This window comes from Crinia signifera, chromosome 5 (assembly GCF_055691185.1).
Source record: "Crinia signifera chromosome 5, ASM5569118v1, whole genome shotgun sequence".
Classification (NCBI taxonomy): Eukaryota; Metazoa; Chordata; class Amphibia; order Anura; family Myobatrachidae; genus Crinia; species Crinia signifera.
The window spans coordinates 302,841,504-302,869,394 of record NC_139221.1 but is presented as its reverse complement, the minus strand read 5'-3'; the positions used below and the strand labels follow the sequence as shown (position 1 = coordinate 302,869,394).

The following is a 27,891-nucleotide window of genomic DNA, read 5'->3' as shown; positions in this document are numbered from 1 at the left end:
CTAAATATACTGTACACGCCACCTACTAAATATACCGTACAAGCCACCTACTAAATATACTATACAAGCCACATACTAAATACACTATACACGCCACCTACTAAATATACCGTACACGCCACCCGCTAAATATACTGTACATGCCACCCGCTAAATATACTATACAAGCCACATACTAAATATATACTATACATGCCACCTACTAAATATACTGTACATCCCACCCACTAAATATACTGTACACGCCACCTACTAAATATACTGTACACGCCACCTACTAAATATACTGTACATGCCACCTACTAAATATACTATACAAGCCACATACTAAACATATACCGTACATGCCACCCGCTAAATATAGTATACAAGCCACATACTAAATATATACTGTACATGCCACCTACTAAATATACTGTACAAGCCACATACTAAATATACTGTACACGCCACCTACTAAATATACTGTACACGCCACCTACTAAACATACTGTACAAGCCACATACTAAATATATACCGTATGTGCCACGTCCTAAATATACAGTGCATGCCACCTACGGAATATACTGTATGTGCCACCTACTAAATATACTGTACACGCCACCTACTAAATATACTGTACACACCACCTACTAAATATACTGTACACCAGAGGCGTAACTACTTTTTTTGCACCCCCCCGCCGGACATTTCGCCCCCCCCCCCCCCCCGAAATATTAACCCCCTCCTTACCCGTCCCAATTGCCGCCGGCGCTTCTGCCTCTAACCCGATGCAGATCTGTGTCGGGTGACGGGCGGTCCCCGGCTCCGGCTGCAGTGCTAATATAATAACAGACACTCGGAAAATGGCTGCCCCCATACAGCATTATGGGGGCAGCCATTTTCCGAGTGTCTCTTATTATATTAGCACTGCAGCCGGAGCCGGGGACCGCCCGTCACCCGACACAGATCTGCGTGTCGGGTTAGAGGCAGCGGCGCCGGCGGCAATGGGGTAAGGAGGGGGAGGGCAGGAGTCGGGAGCCGGGACCAGGTGGTAACTATAGTCCCGCAGACCAACCAGGCGCCCACACCTGCCTAGCGCCTCCCCGCCACCGCGGGGGGCTGCGGGACTATAGTTACGCCACTGCTGTACACGCCACCTACTAAATATACTGTACACGCCACCTACTAAATATACTGTACACGCCACCTACTAAATATACTGTACACGCCACCTACTAAATATACCTTACACTCACCTACTAAATATACTGTGCATGCCACCTACTAAATATACTGTACACGCCACCTACTAAATATACTGTACACGCCACCTACTAAATATACTGTACACGCCACCTACTAAATATACTGTACATGCCACCTACTAAATATACTGTACATGCCACCTACTAAATATACTGTACACGCCACCTACTAAATATACTGTACACGCCACCTACTAAATATACTGTACACGCCACCTACTAAATATACCTTACACTCACCTACTAAATATACCGTGCATGCCACCTACTAAATATAATGTACACGCCACCTACTAAATATAATGTACACGCCACCTACTAAATATACTGTACACGCCACCTACTAAATATACTGTACACGCCACCTACTAAATATACTGTACACGCCACCTACTAAATATACTGTACACGCCACCTACTAAATATACCTTACACTCACCTACTAAATATACTGTGCAGGCCACCTACAAAATTACTGTGCATTCCACCTACTAAATATACTGTACACGCCACCTACTAAATATACTGTACACGCCACCTACTAAATATACCTTACACTCACCTACTAAATATACTGTGCAGGCCACCTACAAAATTACTGTGCATTCCACCTACTAAATATACTGTACATGCCACCTACTAAATATACTGTACACGCCACCTATGACGAGCATTACTTCACAGGTATTACACATCCCCTCGCAGGGCTCGCTGCGCTCACCACGCTTCGGTATTGGTGGTTTGCTGCGCTCGCCACACTATTTAGAATCAACTTCACGCCGACGTGGATAGTGGGGGTATGAAAAGGTCGGAGGACATAACAGTCCAAGGATTTTAAGGACTTGGGCACTATTGTTTGTGAATATATATATATATATATATATATATATATATATATTCATGTACTGTCATATGAAGTAGAAGTTGACAAGTAGAAGTTGAGTAAAATGGTTTCAGTATGAAAACATTTCAATATGAGCTCAAATTTATGACTAAATTATATATTTTCTAAACATCATTATCTGCCTTATAACTGGGCTATATCTGACAGCCTTGTGTCAAGGACAGGTTCAAAAAGAAGAATTTCAGCTGAAATCACCAGTGAGCTTATTAGCGCGATGCTGAAGGAGCTCCTGGTCTGCTGTGAGAATTGAAAAAATAAGTGCTTGCATTTTAAGTAACACTGAATGAGAAGATTTTTTTTTTCTTTCATCAGCTATAAGCACTGCCGTACGTGTATCCACATCTCCTGTGGCTGGGGAAAGGTGGTTGGTGGGAGCCACCTAACGAAAAACTGGGTATTGCAAACTACAAAAAAAATTCTGCATCTTAATTTGCAACTTGTTTTAGAAAAGTAGTTTTGCTGACTCTGAAGTACAACTCCCAACATCCTTCCTGAATTAGGTCCTGCCAAAGCATGCTGGGAATTGTATGTTATTGCACAGTGACTCCAGTTGGCCCAGGGCCGTTACTATGGTGGTGCAAATTACGCACGGACACAGCACAACAGGGTAATTACTGTTTTAATTACTTTTACTTTAATCGTCCCTCCTCTAAAGTCCGGAGTCTCCTGACCGCCGCTGTTTTCGTCCCTCACCGTTTCCATCAGTAATACCTATACAACATTCTTCAACTTTACTTGAGAGCTCTGTACTATTCAGTCACACTGTCCTTTATTACCTTCCAAAATGGTAACCTATATGGGATTCGAACCCATAGCATGTGGCATTGCAGTCAGACACTCTATTCATTTAATTATCTTATCCTACATAGAAGGCTAGAGAATTGTAACTATGTGAAGCACTACATTGTTAAATAAAGAATATTGAAATTAGTTATTTACTAAAAGGTATCAAAGAAGGTTTATATCCAAATACATTCTCTTTAAGTGTTCCCTAATAAATGTGGTATCCGGAGGGCTCACAGATAATGTCTAGGTAGATATCAAAAGGTTGGCATACACCAAGTCGACACTGACAAAAGGTCGACGTGGCATTAGTCCACACATGAAAAGGCAAACATACGTTTTTCCCAATTCTTTTATGCTTTACCATCCCCACGATTCAGAAGTGTGCCGAGTGCAGCGGTAGCAGAGCCAGCCATGTAACAGTACACGCTGCACTATTGGGGGCATAGAAATACTCAGATATTGGCATTGACACCCCCAAAAATTAAAATCTCATGTTGACCTTTTTTTGTTTATCGACCTTTTGCCACTGTCGATTTAGTGTGTTAGTCATTTATCAGTGTCTGCGAGTTGACCTTTTGGTGTCAACCAATTGACTGTGAGCTAATCCACACCCAGTATACATGTATGTATGTATGTATGTAATATATATTGTGGGAGGGGCATCCTAGCATGGGCTTTCGCTGGGATCAGTTGGTGATATTTATGATGTCATAATAATGGGCCTATTTGATGTGGAGGACCTGGAGATGTACTGTAGCTTCATCTGGCCCTGCTCATGCTCTTATTGGGGGGACCAATTCTCAACAAAATCTTACGGTCACAGCAGCTGTTGGCAGTACTACTATCCCCATCATGGCACATTGATTGAACAATAAAATAGGGCACATTCTTAAATGTTAAGTAGTGTCATGTTTTTACAGCGCAGATAATAGAAATAGAGGAGACCAGTAGTCATGACATCAGCAGACAACCTGAGGCATGCCAGCTGCTGTGGAACACATCTACCGGTTTTGTTGTTAGTAAATGCTATACATTTTTTGGTACTTGTGTATTTTGGCGGCGCCCATCGCATCGCATACCATAACGCATGCGATGGTATGCGATGCGACGCGATTTCGTGCCATAGTGTGCGATGGCATACAATTTTCAAATTGTATGCCATTGTACATGGCATACAATGCCATACAATGCGATGCGATTAAACATTGTATAAGCACCCTAATGGGTGCTTATACAATGTTAAGCACCCTAATGGGTGCTTACAATGTTAAATGCACCCCCACGCCACCCCCCCACTATAAACGTGAACCCGAAGCGTGGCGAGCGCAGCGAGCCCGCGAGGGGCGGCGGTACACGTCCTACGACCTTTTCATACCCCCACTATCCACGTCGGCATGGAGTTGAGAATAGAAAGTGTGGCGAGCGCAGCGTGCCCCGCGAGGGGACGCGGATACCTTCACAGGTATCCGCGTCCCCTGGCGGGCTTCACAGGTGTCCGCGTGGTGAGCCACGCGAGGGGACGCGGACACCTGTGAAGCCCGCCAGGGGACGCGGATACCTTTGAAGGTATCCGCGTCCCCTCGCCACGCTTCGGGCTCGGTGGCTCGCTGCGCTCGCCACACTTTCTATTCTCAACTCCACGCCGACGTGGATAGTGGGGGTATGAAAATGTCGTAGGACGCGTACCGCCGCCGCTCGCCACGCTTCGGGTTCACGTTTATAGTGGGGGGGGGGGGTGTGGCGTGGGGGTGCATTTAACATTGTAAGCACCCATTAGGGTGTTTATACGATTTTTCATCGCATAGGGGGTCAAAATCGCATCGCATGCCATAGGGTACATGGCATGCGATGCGTTCATCGCACGATGCTGAAATCAGGCGCCGCCAAAATACACAAGTACCCATTTTTTTAATGTGAATGGGGAGGGGGGTACCAGTGGTCTAATGGTTGTGTGTCGTCGTCACAGGCTGCTTGGTATACAGAGGTCCCAATCTGATGGAAAGACGAGAGAAGGAGGATATGAATCTAACGCTCACCTCTTATGTGTATGTTATGCATATAATGCAGACTGGAGGTGTGTGTGTATGTCAGTATCAATGATTTTACAATGGGGGCCTTAATGTTGGTTTATTCAAATGCAGTTGCTGCAAAGAGTCTTTACAACATTGTAAAAACTGTCTGCATCTAAAGCTGGCCATACACTTGTCTGATTTGGCTAATTTCCACCCGATTCCGATGGTCAAGGACAAAAATCGGGTAAAAAGTGGCCGAATCGCATCTGATCCGCGGTCCCGTGTCCATCGGATCGGAGTTCGGACCTGTCATGTTACAGGCTGCGTTTGAAAAATGAATTTTAATAAACCAACATTAAGGCATCCATTGTGATGTCATTGGTACCAACACACACGCACCTTCATACTCCATACAGATGAGCGCTATGGTTATATCCTTGTTCTCTGATATGTTTTAAACACAGTTTCGGAAATGTAACCAAAGGCCGCATTAATTGCTATGAGTTATATCTTCAGTGACTCGTGCACCAGTGTTCATAAATAACAAATATACAGCAACTAGTAAGCACGCTCGAAGCTAATGCTTCGAAAGCTAGCAGATGTAGATTCACTTGCTGCCAACAGATGTTTCGGAGACAAACGGACACTAGACATAAATATATAGAAGATAATATATCGTATAGACTGTGCATTGCATAGTATACAGTACTGCGGAACATAGGAAAAAGACGTGTTACTTATATTCTATTCCCCTCACTTTTGCTTGTTGTGGGAAAATGCCTATCACACTGTTTTCAGTGTTTATATTTGAGTCCTATGTGTGGTCTGCTGGGATGCCAGTTGGCATTTTTGTTGGCAAAGTCTGTAACACACGGAACAAAGACTAGGTCTGTCTTCCCTTCGTCAGTGCCAACGGTGGTTGGGAAACTTAGGCCACGTTCAGCGTCACGTGGGGCCTCGCTCTCATCACAAGGAGCTCCTGGCAGTCACTGGGAGATGAGTACAGGCTCCCAGACACTGGGGCAGATTACTCTGGAGTCAGACGCAGTTTAGCTACACGGCAGCCAGCGCCCTGCTTAGCAAGAATCTGGTCCAATTTACTGATCAGCGAGATTTATGTCTATGTAGTGAAAGGTGGATAAGCCGCTCGTAGGGAAATGTATTTCGAAGAAGAAACATTGTCAAAATAAAATGAGAATTTGTTTTGAATAAAAATTAAATAAAATTGGAGAATCGGTTCTATCCTGTAGTGGTCTTCTTACAGATGTGTCCTCATACATGTAACCTTAATACGCCACGCAGCGTGATGCCTGGTGTGAGTGAGCTGCCAGGTCTCGTGTCACTAGCCAGAAAATGCATCTTATTGGCCACAGAAGACCAGGAGACTGCGCTAATTAATGTCATATATGACACCGATGCGTCCACATACATCTAGCCTCCTTTCGGGTTAAACAGCCCTTCTATTTGCGCCATGCGTCAGCATCTGCATACGAAATGCTACATTAGACTGTTCTCCAGGAAACCACTGTGATGTTGAATTTCTTATGCACAAGCACACAATGAATAAAGACATGCCGCATATAATTTTAATCAGCAGAAGCTGCTTGTGCATCCTATTCACTCTGTTTTTCAAAAAAACGTGCTATTAAATTTAAAAGGTTGCAAATAAGTTACCCGGTGCTACAGATTCACACGGCTTGTATAGCACAGATGTGGACACATCTGTTTGTGTGTGCGACTGAGTCTATATACGGAGCAGAACAGAACTTGTATTGGGAAAAAAGGTGAAGACTGTTACATAGTAGCATTTCCTGTACAGACTCGGAGACTCAGTTGCACACAGATATACAGGTGTCATATTAAATTAATCAGCAAAGTCTCCTCTTCTGTCCTAGCTACTAAGATGCATTTTTGGTAAACGAGACAAATAACACTAGCAGAGTCTCACGGGAGCTTTCCGAGACTGTGCAGTGCAACTCAATTGATGAACTACCTTTCTGTATGTGGGGGTCCCTTTCTCCTGATACTTTATGCACCCACGGGGGGGGGGGGGGGGGGGCGAAAGTGTTGCCCCATTACCGGCTGCCCTAACTGCAGAGGTAACAGGTGCACTTTATATGGTTCTCTAGTCAGGGCCGGTGCTAGGGTGTCCGGCGCCCTCCTGCAAACCATACATTTTGCGCCCTTTTACATTGCCATTGCAACAAGCTGCAGCCCGATTGTGGGAGTGTATGCAACATGCGATCCTATGGAGGATCTCGGGTGCATGTACATGTATGCATACACCATCACAGTGCTGTGTCCACAAAATATTGCAGGCACTAAAGGTGCCCATACACGCTGCGAGAATCGCATACGTTATGGGCTAGATCGCATCGCACGGCATGCATGCAATGTGTGTGCGATCCGAAAGCAGTACAAAAAGTATGTGCAGCACATACTTTTAGTACTGTGCAATGCCCGCAGGAGTGCACATCGCACGCTGCTATTGCAGCGTATATGGCCACCTTTAGGCACATAACCCAGCCCATTATTTAAAAAGTGTCTAAACTAATATAAAAAAATCTACAATTATAAAAAAAATTGTTATAAACATGTATAATAAAAGACTCACTACAGTCCCTCCTCTTCTATCTGCATAAGCAGGACGCTGAGGACGCCATTCCACCCCTCTCGTGACTGAGGGGGAAAGGAGGGGAGAGAAGGAGCAGATGGAAGAAGAGGGGAGGAGATAGAGGGGCCGGAGTGTTGAGTACTGGCAGTCGCCTCTCCATACTGCCGCCCGCTGTCAGACAGGCGCTGCGGGTGGCATGCAGGAGGCAGTGACAGTGAGGGCTGAGGCAGCTTTAGCAGAGCAGGGAGGGAGACAGCGCCTTTTCAGCATGGCGCCTCCCTGCTTTGCAGGAGCTGCTGAGTGGGTAGCGCCGGCCCTGTCTCTAGTTCAGGAAGCTTAAACCATTATATGTGAATGTAGAAGATGTAGCACAGGGGATATAATCATATTCATTGCTAGAAACCTCACTATCCCCGACTCACAGTAGGAAGCCATCAGATGTGAGACTGGGAGTGTCACGGACGTCACAGCGGAAGGCCACAGGCTCTGCCTATCCCTGACAGCATCACCGAAACAAACACGTCACATGGAAAAAATTTAACATATTGAAATATTGGTACTCTTTACCTAGAACGGCGCCCGCGATTAGAATCGCGGGCGTCGGGGGTAAAAAATTGCGGTCATCGCGGGTAAATCGCGGGTACATAAAAATCGTGTACCCGCGATCACCGCGATTTTCCCATAGGGAACAATGTTAAAAAGCCTGATTGACCGCGATTTTACTTTAAAATGCCTCAATGCCCGCGATTTTTACATAGGAATCAATGTTAAATGGGCTACAGAGCCCAAATAGGCAGAATTAACCCTTAATTCACAGTATTACGCGTCCCCTCGCGGGCTTCACAGGTATCCGTGGCGAAAAGCGGACACCTGTGAAGCCCGCGAGGGGACGCGTTTACCTGTGAAGGTATCCGCGTCCCCTCGCGGGGCTCGCTGCGCTCGCCACGCTTCGGGCTCGGTGGCTCGCTGCGCTCGCCACACTATTCTATTCTCAACTCCACGCCGACGTGGATAGTAGGGCATGAAAAGGTCGGAGGACGCGTACCGCCGCCCCTCGCGGGCTCGCTGCGCTCGCCACGCTTCGGGTTGGCGTGGATCGTGGGGTGGCGTACAAAAATTGGGGGGACATTTAAGGGTTAATTCTGCCTATTTGGGCTCTGTAGCCCATTTAACATTGATTCCTATGTGAAAATCGCGGGCATTGAGGCATTGAATGCAAAATCGCGGTCAATCAGGCTTTTTAACATTGTTCCCTATGGGAAAATCGCGGTGATCGCGGGCATCGCGTCGCGGCCGTTTATGTACTGCCCGCGATGTCGCGATCACCGCGATGGGCGCCGTTCTAGGTAAAGAGTACCGAAATATTTTAGCAGCAAAAGATTATTATAAACGGGATGTTCCATGTCATCACACGGGGCAAAAAATGGTTTATTTAAAAAAAAAAGCCTCGAAAGGACAACTTAAGGTGCCCATATGCGATGAGATGTGCACTCCCAACGCACAGTTCAAAAAGTATCTGCTGAACATACTTTTTCTACTAGATCTCATCTCATCGCATTGCAAAACCTATGCAATGCGATGAGATGAGATGAGATGCGATGCGATATTGTATACAATAATTGTACCGTGTATGGGCACCTTTACCCCACAATTGTCATGTTTCAATGTGACGCATGATGGTAATATACTGTATACTGTGCAGTGTTAACATGACATTATGTCACATGTTTTATACAACTTATTACATCCTCATATGTTAAAGCCCCCATACATTAGTACGACTTGTCTGAGGCACAATTCTGACCTGATTTCCCTCTATCTCCCCTGGCAGCTCCCCGTGAGTCTGTACAGCTGATTCGGCACTTGGGGCCAGATGTACTAAGCTTCAAAAGTGATCAAATGGAGAGTGATAAACAGCCAGCCAATCAGCTCCTACCTGCCATGTCAAAGACTGTGTTTGAAATATGTCAGGCAGGAGCTGATTGGCTGGCTGTATCACTCTCCATTTTATCACTTTTGAAGCTTAGTACATCTGGCCCTTGATGTGCTATTTTTAGATGTGATTTATGGAATGGAAAAGGACTCAACACCCCATGCCACCCTTAGTTTACTGGTATCTCTGTATCAAACACACAAAACACACTAAAGTAGTTTACTAAAGCTTCTAAAAATGAAAAGAGGTTCTGTTGCCCATAACAACCAATCAGATTCTATTATTTTCTAGAATGCAATATAGAAATGATAGAAAGAATTTGATTGATTGCTATGGGCAAATCTTTTCATTTTTAGACGCTTTAGTAAGCTTTAGTAAGCTTACCCCTTAAGGTGCCCACACACGCACCGATCCCGGTGGTGCGATGCTATAGGATGGGGTGCGCGCTCCCGCGGCACCCCATCGTACAGTACAAAAAGTATGTGCTGCACATACTTTTTGTACTAGCTTTTTCTAGCATAGCATCACATCGCATGCACATCGTATGCACAAGGCATACGATGCGATGCTATGTGTGCGAGTTAAGCCCACAACGCACGCTGGGATCGGTGCGTCTGTGGGCACCTTTATGCCATTCAGGAACATTAGTAAACATATTCAGAATTACATTTAATTTAATTTTAATAATCCCTATCTACATATATAGAAGGCTAACTACTCCTCACCTCTATGAGGTGAAGTACCGCCAATGACCACTAGGGGTCACTTGACAGACCAAATTACTCCTTTGTGTGCTAAATGGTGTCCTAAGAAAGTGAAACCAATTTTTTTGCAGGGACACTGATCTGTTTCAAACTTTTTGGATATGAAGAGAGGGAGCTGTGAAGACAGAGACTGGAGGTAGGAGCAGAAAAGGGCTGGGGGTGGGGTGGAGAGTTTGTTGGCTTAAAACTTTCACAGCTCAAAGTGAAAGTAAAAACTGTCATAGCTCAAAGTAAAAGTACATTGCAAAAGCTGACATTGTGATGGGCTTTTAACTATAGTTTAGTGACAAATAGTTCATTGGGCAGCATGGACGGTGTAATGGTTAGCATTACCGCCTCACAGCACTGAGGTCATGGGTTCGAGTCCCACCATGGCCCTAAATGTGTGGAGTTTGTATGTTCTCCCCGTGCTTGTGTGGGTTTCCTCTGGGTACTCCGGTTTCCTCCCACAATCCAAAAATATACTGGTAGGTTAATTGGCTCCCAACAAATTAACCCTAGAATGTCTGTGTGCACATGTGGTAGGGAATATAGATTGTAATCTCCACTGGGGCAGGGACTGATGTGAATGTTCAAATATTCTCTGTAAAGCGCTGCGGAATATGTGTGCGCTATATAAATAACTAGTAATAAATTCTCCAAAAAAATGTAATTGAATCTGAATTTATCTAACAGGATTCTATGGCAGATGATATTTCTATACATTATATACGTAAATATAAATTTCAATATCAATGCAATTAATATGACATTAAATCTATAATATGCAATATCATTCATCAGCCTGAATTTCAGTAACATAACTTAGAAAGCATAACATTTGGTTCAGGACTAAAACCAAAAGGTGTGCCTCTTCTGCCACCTAGTGCTGAAATTTAGGTACTACTTACGTAAACTGCTGAATAACAATTTTATATTAGACATTAATCGCTTTGCAAATGGGAGGCACATTTCTATATGAAAACCTTTGCACACACAAATAATGACAGTTTGGATAAAAGCATCACTTACCTAATAAATTTAAGCTAATTTAAGGTATAGTTTTAAGGTGGAACCTTGAAGTGACATGTACAGTGTGCAGGCTGCGGAGACATATTCTCCAGTGGGTACTGTATAATATACTGTAGTTACTGTATGTGGGAATGCACAAAATTGGCGAATGACGACGGGTGGATTTATGCTGACAAAATAAAAATGTGAGAAATTAAGCGAGAGCTTACAATCTATATACAAACTGCAACAGGAATGGCTGGAAGGAAGATGGTGCTCAATAAGTCAAGGGAAACGTCTTAAAAAATAGGAGCGTTGGTACCACCTGATGGAAGGTAGAGAAGCTTTAGCGAATTTAGAATGACATAGCAACTCTTACACCCCTTTGCACCCTAAGCCTCAGTCTGACAAAGTGCTAAGGATCCAATAGGATCTGACACTCTTTCAAGCCCCCATAATTTAACCCAGGGTTGGGGAACCTTTTTTGTGCCAAGGGCCGTTTGTATGGGGAAAAAATCCTTTGGTGGCCATATGTAAAAATTTCTCTTACAAATTGTCCTGCTGCAGCCGTCCCACGCTCCAGCGGCTGCCGCTGAATAGGACTGACAGTCTCTGGCTGCTGTTAATTAAGAGGAATCTTGCAAGAACTACCGACCTCTCGTGAGAATTCTCCTGTACTTGACTCCAGGCAAAGGGTGGGAGGGCCACTCAAACCGGCTACGGGGCCGCATACGGCCCCCGGGCCTGAGGTTCCCCACCCCTGATTTAACCCAATCTCGACGGATTGTCCCAAAAAATCAAATGTGTGTGACATCCCATTTGACCCGGTGGCCAGTTCTGTGCGCGCATCGGGTTGGACCTTACAGATTGACTGCTGCACATAAAATCTAACCGGATGTATTGGGTATGATCTGTAGGTATGTACCAGCGGTAAAGCACCACTGGCACACACCTATGTTCAGGGGTGGACAGCAGTGGGGGCCAGGGAAAGGGCAGAGGCGTGTGCCAAGCAGCAATGAGTGGCAGGTGCTGGGCATTGGCGGGGTGGGCAGCGTTGGGTGCCGGGCAGTGGTGAGCGGCAGGTGCCGGGGCGGCAGGATGGAAAGCAGCAGAAGAATTTTTCGGTACTTGTTTCCTAGCACGGCCACAATCTTAAGTAATCGTGTCCCTTAATTAAGGGACACGATTACCCCGATGGACCCGATTTCTTTTGAAATCAGGTCCATTTTGCCGGCTAGGAAACAAAAATCGGGTGCATCGCGTCGGTCGGGACCATTAACATTGGTCCCGACGCGACCGACGCGATGCCCCCGATATTTCCATTGACTTCAATGTTAAAAAAAATTTTAACATTGAAATCTTGTCGGGAAGTTAAAATATCGGGGGCATCGCGTCGGTCGGGACCATTAACATTGGTCCCGACGCGATGCACCCGATTTTTGCATAGGATTCAATGTTAAAAAATTTTTTAACATTGAAATGGTGTAAAAATGTCAAAAAATGTGAAATGGGTCAATATGACCCATTTCACATTATAAATGTCCCCGTCGTCGCCCCACGATACACGCCAACCCGAAGCGTAGCGAGCGCAGCGAGCCCGCGAGGGGCGGCGGTACGCGTCCTCCGACCTTTTCATGCCCTACTATCCACTAGGGCGTGGAGTGAGAATAGAATAGTGTGGCGAGCGCAGCGAGCCACCGAGCCCGAAGCGTGGCGAGCGCAGCGAGCCCCGCGAGGGGACGCGGATATCTTCACAGTTATACGCGTCCCTTCGCGGGCTTCACAGGTGTCCGTGGCGACGCGGACAGCTGTGAAGCCCGCGAAGGGACGCGTTTACCTGTGAAGGTATCCGCGTCCCCTCGCGGGGCTCGCTGCGCTCGCCACGCTTCGGGCTCGGTGGCTCGCTGCGCTCGCCACACTATTCTATTCTCACTCCACGCCCTAGTGGATAGTAGGGCATGAAAAGGTCGGAGGACGCGTACCGCCGCCCCTCGCGGGCTCGCTGCGCTCGCCACGCTTCGGGTTGCCGTCTATCGTGGGGTGGGGTTTACGCGCTTGAATTTGGGGGGGTTGGGAATTTTTTTCATTCAATCCAATGTAAAATTGGGTCCCAGGGACCCAATTTACATTGGATTTAATGAAAAAATCGGGTGAAAAATCGGTCGGTCGCGTCGATCGCATCGCATGCGACCAAATCGCATGCGATGGACCCGATTTTTTTCAGCACGATCACCCCGATCCTAATCGGTGTGGCCGTGCTAGGAAACAAGTACCAATTTTTAAAAATACTGTCAAAAGACTGGCCGGCGACTGGTTGGCTGAGAGAATCGCACAGGGCCAAGAGCAGGTTCAGAGGGCGCTGATATTTATCAGAAAACTGTTACAAAACACATAAATGAAATCATATTTAATATAAAAAGCTTTTTTACAGCTCAGAACATCATGATCAATCAGTCTTCATCAATTGTACATAAAGGAATAAACCTGCAGAATTAAAATCCTTTAAGCTGACAGCGGTACAATCAAAGTACTAAACCGACGCGTTTCGTCCACATATGACTTCATCAGGGGTGGATGTATCAGCCGTAATAAATGTATCTATTTCTTGTATGAAGCAAGGACTTAAAGTGTGCACATCAAAAAACAATTATGCCCTGTTACAAACGGAGGAGAAATCTCAAAAATATCCTTATGAAAACAAATTTCATTCCTACATCACCATCACTTCTTTTCAATACTCAACAAAAGAGACCTGATGCTACAAAAGGTGGGGATAGACAAAAATTGTTAAACCAGCTAGAAACAAAGTGGATTTACACTTTGGACATGGTGGCACCCAGAGGCCTCAACAAAAAATTCTCTTTGAACATTTTTCTATAGAACATATTGATGTATGGTGTTATGGGCAAATCGAGCACATTGAAGCATACTAGACTGTGCTCCTAAAACTTAGGTAGTTTTTCTCCCTTTTCTTCCTTTAGGGGGTGTTTGTCCCCACTGGTTCTAGTTCAATGTGGCCTTCCCCCACCTAACGATATATTTATTTTTTAACCTCTATTCTGTAACAATTATTAATTACCATTTAGTATACTTGAAGTTAAGACCTCCTTTTCTAAGTAGGCGCTAGTAACCATGTATATAGGGCAGACCGTCTGCTGTGTTGTGGTCCCTTTACCTTTAAACATATTTTGTTGATAATAATGGTGTTTACATGCATATCAAATCTCTCGTTATTCCTTATATGTATTTGATTAATTTTGAGCTTACAAATGGTGGGCCAGATGCACTAAGCTTCAAGAGTGATAAAATGGAGAGTGATAAACAACCAACCAATCAACTCCTGCCCGATATTTTTAAAACCCAGCCTGCAACATGGCAGGTAGGAGCTGATTGACTGGCTGTTTATTATCTCCATTTTATCACTTTTGAAGCTTAGTGCATCTGGTTCAGTATCCCATATGCACATGTTTCACACACTTTTGTTTTTTGATTAAGCACGTTTTATATGACATAGGCTTACAAGAGGTTTTCTCTCCCTTTGTCTTTATTTTTCACATAGCTCCACAGGCTCCCTACCGTTATGGTGGCGCCGGATGAACCGCATGACGGCCATACGTGGGTCTCACTGAAACCTGTAAGTAGCAGAGGGCCGCAGAACGGAGTGACGTGACCCAGAAGCGGCTCAGACACCGTCCATCCGGGTGTGGTATAGGGTTCCGACAGTCGGGATCCAGACAGTCATTAGCACGACGTCGGGATCCCGACTGCCTGGACTCAGACAGCATGGTGAGCGCAACAAAGCCCTGTGCGGGCTCGCTGCGCTCGCCACGCTGCACGCACGGTGGCTCGCTACACTCACCACCTATTCTATTCTCCCTTTATGGGGGTTGTGGACCCCCATGAGGGAAAATAGCGGGTGGCCATCGGGCACCTGTCTGTCAGCGTTTTGACAGTCGGGATCCCGACGTCGGGCCGCGTACGGCCCACGTCCAGCCTGCCACCCGGGAATGTGTGGCATCCCCCGCACACAACATGGGCACTTCTAACACTACAAGAATCAGGTACTATAAGTAAGCTTCTGCTTGTCACTCTCCTGCACTTGCACCACTTCACTCATAGGGCAGTATTCAATGTGAAAGTTCTCCGTGCATGGAGAGCGTTTTATTTCGCTCTCCATGCACTCTCCATGTTCCGGAGCCTCCTGCTCCCACTATTCAATGTTTTGAAGACTCGCCGCCACTCGCGGCGAGTCTTAACCCCTGCAGCGGACGAGCGTCCGTGGCAGGGAGCTTTCAGGGAGCCAGGACACGGAAGCAGCCAGAGAGATTAAAGTCTCCCTGGCTGCTCCAGAGGACTGTGGAGGGGAGGGGGGCTCTCCGGAACCCAGGCAGCACAGGATGCCCCCCCCTATAGCCAGCGGGGGACCCAGTATTCACTGCACCCGATCGTGCATATTAACGATCGGGTGCAGTGAATATATGAATATCTAATGAGCGGCTCGAGCGCTCCGGCGCCCCCTGCTGGCTGCACTGTGTAAAAAAAAAAAATATATATATATATATATTTTTTTTTAAATTAAATATATATTCATGTGCTATAAGCACATGAATAAAAATAACATGCCCCTTCACAGAAAAAAAAAACTGATTTTTTGACACCAAAATAAAAAAAAAAAAAACCTTTTAGTTTAAAAGTTCACTTTCCAGCTCTCCATCAAAAGATGGAGAATTTCTACACGGAGAGAGACGGCGAAAATCACTATGGGCAGTATTCAATGAGAAAAGTTCTCCGTGTTTTGTGGAGAATTTGTGCTTTGTTCGCCTTGGACGGAGCATTTTGCTCTCCAAAAGCGAGCAACCCTATTCAATGTGAAATATTCTCCGTCTTTCTAAGTGATTTTCGCCGTCTCTCTCCGTGTAGAAATTCTCCATCTTTTGATGGAGAGCTGGAAAGTGAACTTTTAACCCCTTCCCGACATTGGACGTACATTTACGTCATGGTCGGGAAGTACTTCCCGACACATGGCATAAATGTACGTCATGGATTTAAACTGTCACCGCGTCTATAGACGCGGTGACAGTTTGGAGATGTCTGCTGTCCCTGACAGCAGACATCCCCCCTCGCCGCCCGGGGGGGGCAGGAATGCCCCCCCCGGTCGGCGATCGCTGTGATTGGCTGTTCAAATGTGAACAGCCAATCACAGCTATTTCTGTGTTACCGGCGGCTATGCCGCTCGGTAACACAGAAAACGGTGGTGATCGGTGCTGTTAAGTACAGCACCGATCACCACCGATCCGCGGACACCCCCTCCCTCCCACCCGGCAGCACTATGTGCTTACCCGGCACCCGGCAGCCGCTCTCCTCCCTCTGTTATGCGCCGCAGCGCTGCCTCCCCCCTCCCTCCCTCCCTCCCTCCCTCCCCCCGCCAGCAGCAGCAGCACTAGGGACATAGTAAAAATGAAAAAAAATAAAATGAAATGATTATATATATATATATATATATATATATATATATATATGTGTGTGTATATACACACACACACACATATATATATATATATATATATATATATATATATATATGTGTGTGTGTATGTGTGTATATACACACACATATATATATATATATATATGTGTGTGTATATACACATATATATATATATATATGTGTGTATATACACACACATATATATATATATATATATATATATGTGTGTATATACATATATATATATATATATATATATATATATATATATATATATATATATATATATACAGATAGATATTCCCGACCGAAGACGTATATATACGTCATGGTCGGGAGGTACTTCCCGACCGAAGACGTATATATACGTCATGGTTTTAAACTGTCACCGCGTCCATAGACGCGGTGACAGTTTGGAGATGTCTGCTGTCCCTGAGCCCCGGTCGGCGATCGCTGCGATTGGCTGTTCAAATGTGAACAGCCAATTGCAGCGTTTTCTGTGTTACCGGCGGCTAAGCCGCTCGGTAACACAGTGATCGGTGGTGATCGGTGCTGTTAAGAACAGCACCGATCACCACCGATCGCCAGCCCCCCCCCCTCCCACCCGGCAGCCCCCCTCACTCCCACCCACCCGGCTGCCGCAGCGCCAGCACCCCTCCCACCCCCCCGCCAGCCGCAGCGCCAGCCCCCCTCCCAAAGCTGGTGACCAAAATGGGGTCACTTGTGGGGGGGTTCCACTGTATTGGTGCTTCGGGGGTCTTGCTAATGCGACATAGCACCCACCATTCATTCCACCACCAAAAATCACTCCTTCCCTTCTGAGTCCTGCCATGCACCCAACTGGTATTTTTTGGTCACATGTGAGGCATTGCCGTACTCGGGAGAAATTGGGGCACAGATTTTGGGGTGCTTTGTATCCTTCATTCCTTGTGAAAATGAAAAATTTTGAGCCAGATCTGCATTTTTGTGTAAAAAAATGTAATTTTTTACAGAAAAATGCAGTTCTGGCTCAAAATTTTTCATTTTCACAAGGAATGAAGGATACAAAGCACCCCAAAATCTGTGCCCCAATTTCTCCCGAGTACGGCAATGCCTCACATGTGACCAAAAAATACCAGTTGGGTGCATGGCAGGACTCAGAAGGGAAGGAGTGATTTTTGGATTTTGCAGCACAGATTTTGGTGGAATGAATGGTGGGTGCTATGTTGCACCAATACAGTGGAACCCCCCCACAAGTCACCCCATTTTGCAAACTACACCCTTCAGGGAATTCATCAAGGGGTATAGTGTACATTTCAAACCCCCAGGGGTTTCACCAATTTTGATACAACTGAGCTGTGAAAATGAAAAATTATTTTTTTTTATTTTCACTGCCCAGTTGTACCACAATTGGTGAAACCCCTGGGGGTTTGAAATGTACACTATACCCCTAGATGAATTCCCTGAAGGGTGTAGTTTGCAAAATGGGGTCACTTGTGGGGGGTTCCTAACTTTTAGCATCTTATGGTGCCTAGAAACCTACATGGTGCCTAAAAAATAATCTCATAAAAAGGAGGCTCCAAAATCAAGTAGGTGCTCCTTCTATTATGAAGCCTGTGGTTTGGTCACCGTGCACACTAGGGCCACATATAGGATATTTATGAAAACAAAAGAATTGGGGGAATCAATTTTTAGTCACATTTCTCTAGTAAAATCTACTGTATTCGTTAGAAAAATGTATTAAAATTGAAACTCTGCAAAAAAAATGAAATTTTGAAATTTCACCTACACTTTGTTTTAATTCCTGTGAAACACCTAAAGGGTTAACAAACTTCCAAAATGCTGTTTTGAATACTGTGAGGGGTGCAGTTTTTGAAATGGCATCATTTATGGGGGTGTCTCACATACAAGTCCCTCAAAGTCACATCAGAACTGAACTGGTCCCTAAAAAAATCAGTGTTTGAAATTTTCTTGAAAATTTGAGAATTTGCTATTCATATTTTACGCCTCCTAATGTCCAAAAAAAATGAAAAGGAAGTTGAAATAATGATGGCAACATAAAGTAGACATATGGTCTATGTTAGTTATTAACTATTTTGAGTGGTATGATTATTTGTCTCACAAGCAGAAAATTTAACATTTTGCAAATCGCTAAATTTTCCATTTTTTCACGACATTTTGGTATTTTTCACAAAAAAACACAGACTGTATCGACCCAAATTTACCACTAATTTGAAGTACAATGTGTCACGAAAAAACAATCTCAAAATCACTGGGATAAGTAAAAGCAAAAAAAAGTTATCCCCACTTAAGTGAGACATGTCAGATTTGAAAAAAATGGCTCTGTCAGGAACGCAAAAACTAGCTCTGTCAGGAAGGGGTTAAACTAAAAGTTTTTTATTTTTAATTTTGGTGTCAAAAAATCTGTTTTTTTTTTTTCTGTGAAGGGGCATGTTATTTTTATTCATGTGCTTATAGCACATGAATATATATTTAATAAAAAAAAATATTTTTTTAAATTTTTTTGTTTTTACACAGTGCAGCCAGCAGGGGGCGCCGGAGCGCTCGAGCCGCTCATTAGATATTCATATATTCACTGCACCCGATCGTTAATATGCACGATCGGGTGCAGTGAATACTGGGTCCCCCGCTGGCTATAGGGGGGGCAGCCTGTGCTGCCTGGGTTCCGGAGAGCCCCCCTCCCCTCCACAGTCCTCTGGAACAGCCAGAGAGACTTTAATCTCTCTGGCTGCTTCCGTGTCCCGGCTCCCTGAAAGCTCCCTGCCGCGGACGCTCGTCCGCTGCAGGGGTTAAGACTCGCCGCGAGTGGCGGCGAGTCTTCAAAACATTGAATAGTGGGAGCAGGAGGCTCCGGAACATGGAGAGTGCATGGAGAGCGAAATAAAACGCTCTCCATGCACGGAGAACTTTCACATTGAATACTGCCCTTAGAAAGACGGAGAATATTTCACATTGAATAGGGTTGCTCGCTTTCGGAGAGCAAAATGCTCCGTCCAAGGCGAACAAAGCACAAATTCTCCACAAAACACGGAGAACTTTTCTCATTGAATACTGCCCATACAGACCGCATCCTGATTAAATGGCCGTTTGGGGCATGAAACGTTGATGGCGTCTTATGTAACGTACCTTTGTATTATTTCTTAACAAAGCAAGTTTTATAAAACCGTGGAGTGCAGACTACTGTTTTGCTTATGCAAAATACCCATCGGATATATAGATAGATAGATAGATAGATAGATAGATAGATAGATAGATAGATAGATAGATAGATAGACATAAAATGTATTTATTAATTTAATTATTTTGTTTAAGAGTGTAGTCGCTGGAGTCTGGAGTGCGGCCGTGTAGCGAGGGGAGCCAGGACAGGAGGACGACATTTAGTTGGTGCGTAGCAGTGGTGGCCGCCTGGAGTCCTCAGTCACGGGATCCTGTCACACTTGCACTGCCACGCCTCACTGCTCACGCCACGTGCCATTGGTTGGTGTGACCCCGTCCCCTCCCACACTCCCAGTAATGTTGTGCGTGGCGGGCCTCAGGCGTTGGTGGCGGCACCCACACTGCATTAGAGGGTACATGTTGTGCCACGGTGCGCTGGCTGGGGCCCTCCTCCATGACATGCGGGGGTACAGTGGGGTTATAAAGGCTGTCAGGCTGCGATCGGGGGGTCCATACCTTGCTGGAGTGCGGCCGTGTAGCGGGGGAACCAGGAGAGGAGGACGACATTTAGTTGGTGCATAACAGTGGTGGCCGCCCGGAGTCCTCAGTCACGGGACACTGTCACACTTGCACTGCCAGCCTGCCACGCCTCACTGCTCACGCCTCGCGCCATTGGTTGGTGTGACCGCGTCCCCTCCCACATTCCCAATAATGTTGTGCGTGGCGGGCCTCAGGCGTTGGTGGCGGCACCCACACTGCATTAGAGGGTACATGTTGTGCCAGGGTGCGCTGGCTGGGATCCTCCTCCATGACATACGGGGGTACAGTGGGGTTATAAAGGCTGTCAGGCTGCGAACGGGGGGTCCATACCTTGCTGGCGGGAGTGGCAGGCCCTAGCATTTTGGGGCCCTAGGGCAACTGCCCTTCTAGCCCATGTGTTAAGACAGCCCAGAATTTGCTTGCAATTTATTGCATGTAAAAATGGCACATCAAGTGCCAAATCATCAGTGAGCCTCCCGGGGAGCTGTCGGGGGAGCTCAAGGACAAGTCGGACTAGTGTAAGGGGGCCTTTAAGCTGTGTCCGCACGGTGACATTTTTTGTACTATTTCGACTATATAGTCAAAATCATATCGAAATCGAATGGACATCGTACGGTTTTCAGCAGCATTCAACGCTGTTTCGATCCCGATGTGCACTCATGTTTAGTGTAAATCGAACAGTAAAATACACTGTGCAGGCAAGACCTGTAATACATAGTCAAAATCAAATGCGTTCGGCTTGCAGTTCAATTCAATCGCGATTCGATTCCAATCATCGCACCGTGTAATCACTGCATTAGAATTAGTGGCAAATGCAGGATTTTGAGGGTGGTTACCATAAGCAGTCCACAATCTCCCACTACGCAAAACATTGGAGTAAGTGCGGGAATCTGGGGGAGCGGTAGAAGAACCTAGTATTGACCCTGGACATTAATGTAAACATTAGCCTTTTTATACACTGAAACTGTATTATATTATTAATAACTAACTGTATTGATAGTCTATAGTATCGGCTGTATCAAACATTCAAATAATATAAATATGTGGTCAGGAAAAGGTTAAATATACCATAATAAATTTATACACAAACATGACACAACCAGCACTGCATTTTCTAAGCACACATTCTCCTGCCTCATGGTAAGGATCCTGCCTCTTCTCCCTGGCAGCTGCCCTCTGGTCCAGTGCACTTATTGAGAACTCAGAGCCACAAACACACACAGCAAACTTGGTAGAAGAAGCTGCTACCACTGGGCATGTGCAGCAGCTCTGCTCTGTCCTTACACTGCTAGATGTGACATCAGCTCTAGTAGGCATATTATGTACCATTGCTATTGTTGTCAAGATATGAGCCAGGGTGGATTCTGGGCAATTCCTGCATTTGCCTATGAGAATGGACACAGGAATCGCACTGCCTGGTTTCGATCAGTAATGTTTCATTACCCCAAAAAACATAAAAGGTCAAATATGCTCAGAAAAGTAAAAGCATGGCTTAAATACATATTGTTCCAACTGCATATACAGTATACATCTCTCTTATATAATAGCCCAGATCTCGCACTCTATGAGTGTGTATAACGCTGGGCGGAGTCATAGAGTGAGTTATACAGATCTGGCCTATTATAGTGAGCACAGCACAAAAACCGCCATTATCCTGCCTCCATTACCGCTGACCTCCCTGTGCCATTGCCGCCCTGTCCTCGCTGGGTCCGGAAGCCAGTGAAAGACTCACCCCCTGGCAACGTGCATTAAAACCTTGCCCATTGGCATTCACCCCCGCCAACCCCGAGCCCACCCCTCCACCACGTAGCACACCGGCACCCAACCATCCCACAGCACCAGCAAACACCCTCTCCCAACTGCGGCAACCCCGCACCTGCCACTCCCCCACCCATGCTACTAATGCATCCACCCATGCCACGCCCCCACCCAGAACTCCTCAACCCGCAGTACTCCTGCACACAGCCACAACACCACCCAAACTACCCACCCATCCCTCCGCCACCCACACCAACCCCACTCCCTCACCCACAACAGAAAAGCCACCAACAGTATATTAGTAACCACATTTAACACAATAAAGGCATTCACATGTTTAAAGGATGAAGCCCATTACGACGGTGTGAAGAGCGCCCGTAGGGTGTGATGAATCGCCTAGATGAGGTCACATACTGTAGTTAAACATTACGTGTATTTCCCAACGTACCTGTCTTAAAATGTGGTAAGGAATGTACTCCGGGCCACGTGTCTTCATTAGGTGTTCCAAGGATCTACAAATAAGATCACAAAGTAATTAATAATAAAGTATTTACTTGATTGATAAATAAAGTCTTTCACCTGGAATGACCAATCCGCTGATGACACGGACAGGAGGCCGCACACATTACTGGGTGTCCAATGGGCTGTTATGTCACTGGTCGGATGTTGAATAAATGGCGATCTTTGTAGGAGAGGGCACAGTGACCAGGGGTGTGACTCACCGTTTTGACACAACCTTTATCACTATTAGTTGTTTTCACATCCTGTACCTTACACTCTATTACACGTCACAGCCATATTTTATTTATGTGATGCCCTGGGGTGGTCTTGCTGGACTGGTTTGGGGGTACACTACACCCCAGGTGTGAACCCAATAGTGCTGGGGACCTGCTCAAAAGAGGTGACCTTAACGTGGTGGGCAGGTACATATCTTACATAATATAAAAAGGAAATATATGTGATCAGTAATGAGTCCATAGTGCACCTGCAAACCCCCTCTGTTTTGCATGTAGCTACAAATCTCAGCACGGTACATTACAGGGTGTGCAGTCTAGGCCCCTCCCTCTTCCTGTGACTCATAGTTGTATGCAAATCCGATGGTTTGCGTATAACTACGACGGTGGGAGGGCTGCGTATGCATAGGACACGTTCTGCGCATGTGCATCATGAAAGCAAGTGCCCACTATGCCACCGGCATGCAGCCACTGGGAAGTAGGGATCTCAGGATTGGCATACCTAAAAAAAAAAAACGCCCCGTTGCCCCCACACTGGCCGCCCCGCAGATTCATTTACATGGGTGGGCGGGCAGGAACGGTGCAGAGAGCAGCGGTGCTGGGGGTCCGGTGCCTCCAAGTGGATGGCGGCAGTAGCATCAGCAGGGCAGGAGGTACGGCCCTGGAGCTGGGAAGCAATGCTGGGGCTGGGAGCGGGGATGTGACAGTGCGGCCTGCGCAGCGGAATAGTCAGAGGTCACGTAGATTGGTGCTATGCACAGAGCACAAGGACTGGCATTACATGCAGAGCGCAGGGATTGGCACTACCCACAGTGATTGGCATTATATGCAGAGCGTACGGATTGGCACAGAGCACAGGGACTGGCATTATATGCAGAGCGCAGGGATTGGCACTACACACAGAGCACAGGGACTGGCATTATATGCAGAGTGCAGGGATTGGCATTATGCACAGAGCACAGGGACTGGCATTATATGCAGAGCGCAGGGATTGGCACTACACACAGAGCACAGGGACTGGCATTATATGCAGAGCGCAGGGATTGGCATTATGCACAGAGTGCAGGTACTGCTGCCACACACAGAGCGCAGGGACTGCCACTACACAGAGAGCATAGGGACTGCCACTACAGACTGGTGCTACGCGCAGAGCGCAGGGATTGGCGTTACGCACAGGGACCGGTGCTACACACAGAGCGCAGGGACTGTTACTATGTGCAAAGCGCGCCGACTGCCACCACACACACACACGGCGCACTGACTGCCGCTACACACATGTAGGGGGTAGGGATTATTTGGCTGACCATAAATTGGTCGACAGTCATTAGGTCGACAGCACTAGGTCAGCATGCAGAAAGGTTGACATGGGTCTAGGTCGAGATGGGACAAGGTCGACAGATCATTAGGTCAACACAGTCTAGGAAAATCGACAGAAAAAAGCCAGAAAATCGACATGGGGTTTTTCACTGGTTTTTTTTTACCCGAATGTCGACATGGGCACAGGATAAAGTGCACCGTGTCCCCTAGCTACACTCGGCACACTATTCAGTTCTCCCACCACGCCCTATTGGATGGTAGGGCATGAAATACCGCCTGTCGGCACATGTCGGGTCACAAATACAGTGAAAAACCCCATGTCGACCTAATGCCCTGTCGACCTTGTCCCATGTCGACCTTTCAGCATGTTGACCTAATGACTGTCGACCTAATGACTGTATCCCCAGGCAGCGCACTGACTGCCGCCACACACAGCGCACTGAGTGCCGCTACATGTAAAGCACATGAGTGCGTATGTTCATGCAATGTCCATTCATACTGAGCAAGTGCAGGTAACTGAGGCTATTATGCAGCAACCACAGCATCTCCGCGTAAAATCTAAAGGAGACTTTGGGTTCTGGGGAAGACACTGAGGCAATGGTTCCCAAACGTTTTTGAATGATGGTGCACTAAAGTATCAGAATATTTTAATAAAAGTTTTTATTGGGAAATGTAAAAAAATAAATAAAAAATACAGTAAATCGTTTTTATACGTCATCCTTAGGATCATTTCGATGGTGAGGGACAGGATTTGCTTCTGCTTGTCCATGGATTTTATGATTGGAAACCACACGTACTGGTTCTCCCTATTACTCCAGCCACAATTGAATTAATCCTGGACCATCAATCCAAGGCACCCCTGCAAGTGTCCCCATTCACCCCAGGGCGCGGCGGTACCCAGTTTGTGAACCACTACACTACTAAGGGATGTATTGATCAATAAATATTTACTGAGGTTTTTTTAGGGTACCCTCAGATCCCTAAAGGTATCTTTGGGGGACTGCAGAAATATGATGACACTTAGGAAGGGCTGGCTACTTGCCAAATTTACCAAGATCCCTTGGCCCAGACAGCGAACGCCATCTCCAGGTGGCATTAACGCTTGCAGTCTGTGAGCTACAGTTTGTAAGATGGGGTTTGGGTCATTGGGTCGACCCGATTTAGGTCAACATGCATTGGGTCAATAACTGTAGGTCGACAGGACTAAGGTAGACACCTGAAATAGAACAACATGGCTATGGTCAACAGGGTTGGAAGGTCGACACAAGCATTAGTTTGACATGAGTTTTTCACTTTTTTTTGTCCCACATGTCAACATAGTCGCCATGCTTTGGACACGGTGCCCGTGAGACTGCCTTGGCTTCACACTATTGGAAGTCCTACCTGCCAGTCAACGGCAGTAAGGCAGTCTCATTGGAAGGTGTACCCTCCCCTCTGGGACTGCCAGACTGGGCGGTGATAATCAGAGAGCTGGCTTCCTGTAGGTCCCACTCTGCCTGATTGTGCAGCCCTAGCCAGCTATTATGGGCTGCACCCAATGCAGTCCATAAAAACAAGGGGTTTGCGCACGTGAAGTACCGTCACCGCTACTGCACTTGCGCCGGGGTCCCATCTCCATACAGTCACATTGCACAGATGCCAGAACTCGGATGGCACTGTGGACCTGGCGGCAGGGACCAGCGGCAGCCCATTTCCTCCTCCTTGGTAGGATCTGCAGCTGGTAACAGTCTATATGCACCTGTCATGCCAAGATTAATGAGCTGTTACACTTGTAGTCTATGGAGCAATTGGGAGGAACTCAGCTGTTCCCACTGCACTGATTTGTGGTTAACATAAGTACAGGCATCAGGCAGTGTCAGACACAAAGACACACTTACTGTACTGCAAATGCATCTGCTTTAGGGTTTGAGGACATTGGAACCAGTGGGTTCCATTCTGATACCTTTGACATGCTTTTACGTAACACAGAGCGCTTTAGTTGATAAACTGGTAGGATATATTTAAATGTAATATAAACAGTTGTAACGGTTGGTTGCTAGGAGTTACCACTCATAGGCACTCATAAAAAAGCAAAACATTCTGCTGTCCAAGATAGAAAGCTGTCTGTTTTCACTCTCCCAGAATCTTCAAACAATAGGTAAACATAGGTAAACATACACTAGGCATCTCTTTAATATATATTTTTAGGATTAACTGGTTAAAACATTACATATAACAACTATCGCTCACACAGATACAACGTTGAAAGGACTTTATTGTTAATTAAAGAATACTAGCAACCCCCTCTCCCTTTTAAACTGGCCAGATGGATTTTATGGCACGTTGCAAATGAATGATATAGGAAAAATAAAAACATACAGTATCTTCTATTATAATATGGTACAATTATGGTTATCTGTGCATTACCTATAAACTGCCACAAGATGGCAGCATAGGACAGTACATGTTTTACAGTCTACCTTGCCAAAAACATTGGCTGCTGTTCAAAATAAGCAACGACCTGTATTGAAGCTATGAAATATTTATAACAAATAATAACTATCAGATGGTGTAAAAAAAAAAAAAAGTATCGCTTTGTATGATACTTCTCTTACTACTTAAGAGGGTTAAAGGTTATATTCACAAGCTTCTCTCAGAATGTCAATGTACGATACAGGAGCATATGGCTTTACCACAATGCAGCAACAGAGCGAGTACTGGAGAACAGAGCTCTGCGGCTAAATGAACAGTACAATGCAGCCCAGCTGAACAAGACCCTGTTGTTTGCCAATGACTTAGAGCCTAGAACCAGAAATTAAATAAAACCATAAGTTGCACATCTGGATAGACCCGGGATGACATTACGTTCCAGCACTCAGGCAGTGAAACTACAATCAGAGCATATAATTTAGTGTGCGGTGGCTTCTATTAGAGATGAGTGACTGGCGGTGGCGGAAATCCAGATCCCACAGTGATGGGAGAGATCTGGATTCCAGAATGGTTGCCTGTGTTTGGCATTTTCAATTGATGTAACAGACACTGTCATTCCTCAGATTGTGCCGCACGCAGCGCACAGCTACATAGAAGGGAACCTGCAGCACACTAATAAGGCACCACTTATTTGTTCTGCTGTATTCCAGCTCCTCAATATGAGCGATAGTCTCCAAAGTAACATATTGAGACAGTGATGTTTAATTACAATAAAATAATAAAATAACGAGTATCTGGAAATCAAACCCATAACCTGTGTTACTGTAGGTAGACACTCTATTCATTTTACTATCTAATCCTTTATAGAAGGTTAGGGAATTTTAATTATGTGAAGCTCAACTTGGGCCCAATTCAGACCTGACCGCTAAGCTGCGTATATTCTTGGTCCACGAGCAGGTAAATGCCGCCTGCCAAACGCCCACCCCCCTCCCCCCTCACTCAAGCTTACACATCCTCCAGCATGCACCCGCACAGAGGAAAAATCATTGGATGGTCGCTCACCATTAAAAGATTTTTCCACTGTTCGTTATGAAAAGTAAGCCCCCCTGTCACTCAATTTGCAAACGCCCTGGCGAAAAATTTGACTAAGCGCATGAGCAGACCCCCAACATTGGGTACGGGGCTGAATTGGGACCTGTGCGAACCGGTCTGAATTGTACTTTGTGAAAAACGTCGTT

The 27,891-nt window shown here is 45.9% G+C and overlaps 1 protein-coding gene across 3 annotated transcripts in view; it reads right to left on the bottom strand.

Annotated features, from left to right (window-relative positions):
- CDK14 (cyclin dependent kinase 14) overlaps positions 1–27,891 on the bottom strand; it is a 505,408-nt gene that overhangs the window by 164,757 nt on the left and 312,760 nt on the right. For all 3 annotated transcript variants that reach the window (XM_083189415.1, XM_083189416.1, XM_083189417.1), the window contains one exon: positions 22,642–22,705. In XM_083189415.1, coding sequence (XP_083045541.1) covers positions 22,642–22,705 — 64 coding nt within the window. The remainder of the gene's footprint in view (positions 1–22,641; positions 22,706–27,891) is intronic.